General features: G+C 51.8%; 2 protein-coding genes across 2 annotated transcripts in view; one reads left to right on the top strand and one right to left on the bottom strand.

Annotated features, from left to right (window-relative positions):
* The window catches only part of ZMYND12 (zinc finger MYND-type containing 12), a 19,333-nt gene extending 18,238 nt beyond the window's left edge, over window positions 1–1,095 (top strand). The window contains exon 9 of the mRNA XM_029962410.1: window positions 809–1,095. Within this exon, the coding sequence (XP_029818270.1) occupies window positions 809–928 (120 nt within the window). The 3' untranslated portion in view covers window positions 929–1,095. The remainder of the gene's footprint in view (window positions 1–808) is intronic.
* A 1,852-nt stretch (window positions 1,096–2,947) lies between these two features.
* Window positions 2,948–5,230, bottom strand: part of LOC103759276 (solute carrier family 2, facilitated glucose transporter member 1) — a 7,412-nt gene continuing 5,129 nt past the window's right edge. The window contains 1 exon segment of the mRNA XM_029962411.1: window positions 2,948–3,073. Within this exon segment, the coding sequence (XP_029818271.1) occupies window positions 2,948–3,073 (126 nt within the window).

A 5,230-nucleotide genomic window follows, 5' to 3' on the forward strand; every position in this document is an offset into this window, starting at 1 on the left:
TTTAGGCATCAGGTGAGGTGTCACACAGCGAGCAGGACATGGGCCTCCCACTCCAGGCTCCTCTGAGTTCAAGGTTGGCTCTACTGCAGCCTGTAAATCAGTTTAGAATTCGCACCCCTGTATTTTTCTGGCTGAAAGTTCCAAAGGTTCCAGGCTGTGCCTTACCAAGAACTGATTTTGAGGAAGTGCTGAGCAGAAACCATCTGGAAATCAGGCCTCTCTATTCAGACTCAGCTCAAAAACCTTGAGTTTCTCCTGCCTGTGTTTTGGGACATGAAAATACAGATGGTGCAAAACACTGTGTTGAAATATTAATGTTCTCTTCATTGTCTCAGAGAAAGCCACAGCCATGGGAGTGTTTGGAAGACACCAGGAAACAAATTCAAATTAGAAAGAAGACAAGGCTTTATAATTGTGGGAATGTCTAATCCCTAGAAGAGCTACCAAGGGAAATGATTTAGTTCCTTGCTGAGGAAAATGAGGGATTTAGTTCAGACTGAGTCAATACAGCTGATTTTTTTTTTTCCCTGAAAGAGCTTTGGGAATGTTCAGATGAGCTGCATTAGATGGGAGGTGATGTCTGGGATGGGGGGCTGGGGTCAATAATCTCTTCTGTCTGTACCACTGGATCCTAAATATGAGATCTGGCAGCTTTAGGCTCTCCTGTAAAGCAGCTTGTACAGGTCACCTCGAAAAGGGAGCCTGGATCTGCTCCAGGCTGCTCCTCCACTGAACCTGGGCAGGTATTTCCCCGTGAGAAAAGGCAGATTCCTGACAATCCCTGTGTGTTCCTTCTGTCCCATTCCAGGCCCGGGAGGTGGGGATGAAAGCCTTCGACCTGGCCAGAGAGCTGCCCCAGCAAGAGTCTCTAGAAACCATTGGTCACCTGTTGGAGCTGATTAATGCCAACTTTTCCCACACAAAATAAGAACTGGCTCTGCCAGATCCAGGTGTTTGGCCAGGTTATCTCTTCCCAGGTTCCCGGACACCACGAGCGTCAAGAGCCCTCCCTCCTTCCCGCTGCTGCCTCTTCCCAGCTGTTGTTCCTTGGCTGTCCCAAACTCTTTGGAAAGTAAACACCTGGGTCTGAGTTAACCTTCATGTGCTGCTCCACCTCTGGGAGCTGTCAGGGTGACAAACAAAGGCCCCCCCAGCACGCCATGAATAAATCATTGTCGGCCGGGCTGTGAATGAGCAAACAGCCTCTCACGGCCTCACCTGGGCTGGCCAGGAGCCAAGAGCAGCTCAGGTGTGTTTGTTACTGGTTTCCTGGCTTTGCCTTCCAGTTTGGTGAGGGGGATGCCATGGAGGGATAGGGGAGGGACACAGGGTGGGCACCTGCTCCCAGGGAACCTGGTTGACGGGGTGTTGCAGGTCTCTGCAGAGCCCCTTCCATCTCCAAACCAGTTTTACTTGAATGCCAGGCTGGTTTGGGGTGGAAGGGACATTAAAGCTCATCCAGTTCCACCCTGGACACCTTCCACTGGACCAGGCTGCTCAGATTTTCCTCTTTCTGCAGAGCTTTGAGGACTCTCATAACTCTGGGCACTGAGGGACAGGTTTGTTCCCCTTCTAGTTTGTTCTCCTTATGGAAGAACTTCCATCCAGGAGGGACCACCAGGGGCCTGAGGGACTCTGAGCAGCCCTGAGGGAAAGGATGAAAAGGCTCCAAGTGGAGATTCCACCCCAAAGGAGAGGTGGAGAGCTGGGACCCCCTTGACTCTGCCACCAACCTCAGGGGGAGGAAGCCCCTGATGTCACTGTTCCAAAAACCCCCAGAGAGGCCCCTCAGGGTGACCCTGCTGTGGAAGGGCCGGTGGAGCCCCGGGAAGGCTCCAGAGCAGCCAGAGCATGTGATCCCTGGGGCTGGGAAAGGGGTGAAGGGAACCTGGCTGAGCCCTAAGCCCCGATTAAGGCTCATTTTCCTGGGCAGGATTTATGAGGGTGTTTAATTGCTGGGCTGGAGTCAAGTGTGCTTTGTAAACGCTCTGTCAAGCTGGGGCCTGAGCAATTAGAGGGCTTGGAGCTGCTGGGGAGGGAGAGCTGCGGGTTCAGCTCTGTCCCAGTCCGTGGGGTGGGAGAACACTGGTCAGGGGGACTGGGGAAGGGGTGGGAGACACCCCAGAGCTCCTACGGGAGGTGCTGGTGGGTGTTCCCACCTCACGAGCACTTCTGGAGGGTGGGAGATGCTGGAAGGGGCTGGAATTGCCACCTCTATGGGGAGGGGGATGTTGGAAAAGGCTGGAATGGCCACCTCTGTGGGGTGGGGGTGTCGAGGGGGCTGGGACAACCATTCCTGTGGGGTAGGAGATGCTGGAAAGGGCTGGAACAACCACCTGTGTGGGGTAGGGGACACCAGGGGGGTTGGAACAGCCACCTCTGTGGGGTGGGGGATGTTGGAAGGGGCTGGAACAGCCACTTCTGTGAGGTGGGAGATGCTGGAAAGGGCTGGAATGGCCACCTCCATCACGTGGGGGGTGTTGGAGGGGCTGGAATGGCCACTTCCATGGGGTGGAGAACACCAGGGGAGCCAGAAAAACCACCTCCATGGGATGGAAGATGCTGGAAGGGGCAGGAACAGCCACCCCACTGTGGGATGGGAGATGCTGGAAAGGGCTGGAATGACCACCCCTGTGGGGTGGGGGATGCTGGAGGGGCTGGAACAGCCACCTCCATGGGCTGGAGGACACCAGGAGGGTTAGAAAAACCACCTCCATGGGATGAGGGACACTGGGGGGGCTGGAACAACCACCTCTGTGGGGTGGGGGATGCTGGATTGACTGGAACAGTCACCTCCATGGGGTGGAGGACAGCAAAGGGGCTGGAATGACCACCTCTGTGGGGTGGGGGATGCTGGAAGGGACTGGAACAACCCTCCCTGTGGGGTGGGGGAGCCGGGGGGAGCTGTGCCTGCTGGCACAATGCCCCAGGGCACCGAGGATTTGGGTCACCGGGGATTTGGAGCTCGGTTGTGGCCGTAATCCCCCCGGTGCTCCACGGCCAGGCTGAGCTCCGGGGGTTCAACAACACAAAACCGGGAGGAAAACGAAGGTTGTGCGGGGCTGAGCAGCTCCTGGAGCCGGGAATGGAACAGCACAGGCGAGGAGGGGAGCCCCGGGCACATCAAAAACATTCTGGGCAGCTTTAAAAGACATTACGAGAGCGATTTCCTCCCCCAGCCGAGCCCAGCGCTGCCCTCCGGGGCAAAGAGCTGCTCCAAGAAGGAAAGAAAAGCCTGAAGTGACCAAGATCAGAGGGTTTTTTGCCTGAAAGTGTTCGGGCTTGCAGCTCTTGGCACCTTCTCAGCTCCAGGGGGCAAAACCAAATCCCTGGAGCAGCAGAAACATCTCCCCTCCCTCCCTCCCTCCTTCCTTCCTTCCCTCCCTGGTGCTTGTGGAACGACCAAGGGCTCGGTCCTGGCTCGGAGCAGCTTTGGGGGCTCCAGAGCACGAAAGCCCCGTCCAGCTCCTGCCCTGATCCCAGCCCGGGCTGCCCCAGGCAACCAAAACCTGGTCCTACACCCAGAGCAGATATTTTGCAACCAGGTGAGTCGTTCCCGGCGTGGAAAAGATTTGCAGGGACACGCACTGCCCAAACCTCCCCCCCCCAGCCATCCCCGGGCAGGGCAGGGGAAAGCCCAGCTCTGCTGAAATAAAGGCACAGGACACGGAAAAAAAGGGGCAAGGACACGAAATAAAAGCACAGAACACGAAATAAAGGCACAACACACCAAATAATGGCACTGGACATGAAATAAAGGCACAACACACCAAATAATGGCACTGGACATGAAATAAAGGCACAACACACAAAATAATGGCACTGGACATGAAATAAAGGCACAGGACACAAAATAAAGGTAAAGGACGTGAAATAGGGACACAGAACACAATATAAAGGCACAGAACATGAAATAAAGGCACAGGGCATGAAATCAGGGCACAGGATATGAAATAAAAGCATAGGACACAAAATAAAGGCACAGGATGTGAAATCAAGGCACAGGATGCCCAGTGGTGGCACGGGACACAAAATAAAGGTACGGGACACAAAATCAAGGCACAGGACATGAAATAAAGGCATAGGACACAAAATATTGGCACAGGACATGAAATAAAGGTAAAGGACATGAAACAGGGGCACAGGGCATGAAATAAAGGCATAGGACACAAAATAAAGGCACAGAACATGATATAGAAGGCACAGGACGTGAAAAAAAAGGCACAGTACATGAAATAAGGGCACAGAACACGAAATAAAGGCCCAGGACATGAAATAAAGGCCCAGGACACGAAATAAAGGCCCAGGACACAGCTGGCTGGGTCGCTGCAAACGTTCTCCTTTATTGTTCACACCACACACCTTCCTCTTGGCACTTCACTGTAGGGATTTGTTTAAAAAAAACCCACACTCCTACATGGAGGGCTCCTTGTCGGGACCAGCTGAGCAAGGGGTGGGGTTTTATAGACTTTTATTTCTCCCCCCACGCCCCCCAAACCCCAACCTTTATTTTTCTCCAGATGTGGTCAAGTGTCATCACTTCCAAACCAGGCAAATAAATTAAAAAAAAAAAAAGATACTATTGGAAAAAAAAAAAGAAAAACAAACAAAACACCAAAAAAACCTTCTCTGTGGCTTTGGGAATGTGCCAGGAGCTCTCCCACACCAGCTGCACTCAGGGAAATGCTCTTTTTCTTTTTCTGTGTGTGTTTTCAGTTTTGTTTGAAAAGGACAGTATTTCTCAGTGTGGTTTTGTTTTTGTTCAGTTTTTTTTGTTTAATATACTACAGCCTGAAATTCAGTGCAATAGGTACAACTACAGTGCAGAACTATACAAAAAAAAAAAGTCATCCTAACCATGTACAAGCTTTTTTTTTCTTTTTTCCTCTTAGTTGCTATAGAAACTATAACCTTTTTCTGTACCTTTTGTATACATTATACAGTGTGGATATACGAGAATATTTACAGTACTTGGCTTGTCAAATCAGAAACGCTATAACTTAAAATTCTACTATTAACAACCATTGAACAAAAATATATATAATATAAATATCTTCCAGTCTATACACAGAGCAGGACACGGCTGGATCCATGCGGTGCTGGAATTTGGTGAGTCCCGGGATGGGGGTGGTGGTGGAGGGGGGATGGTGGGATGTTGTCGCCGCTGGTGCTTCACTGTCGGGCAAATATTGCCAAGATTAACCCCAAAAAAAAATTCAACAAGGACACA

The sequence above is a fragment of the Manacus vitellinus genome, unplaced genomic scaffold, assembly GCF_001715985.3.
Source record: "Manacus vitellinus isolate BGI_N305 unplaced genomic scaffold, ASM171598v3 scaffold_46_pilon, whole genome shotgun sequence".
NCBI classification, from domain to species: domain Eukaryota; kingdom Metazoa; phylum Chordata; class Aves; order Passeriformes; family Pipridae; genus Manacus; species Manacus vitellinus.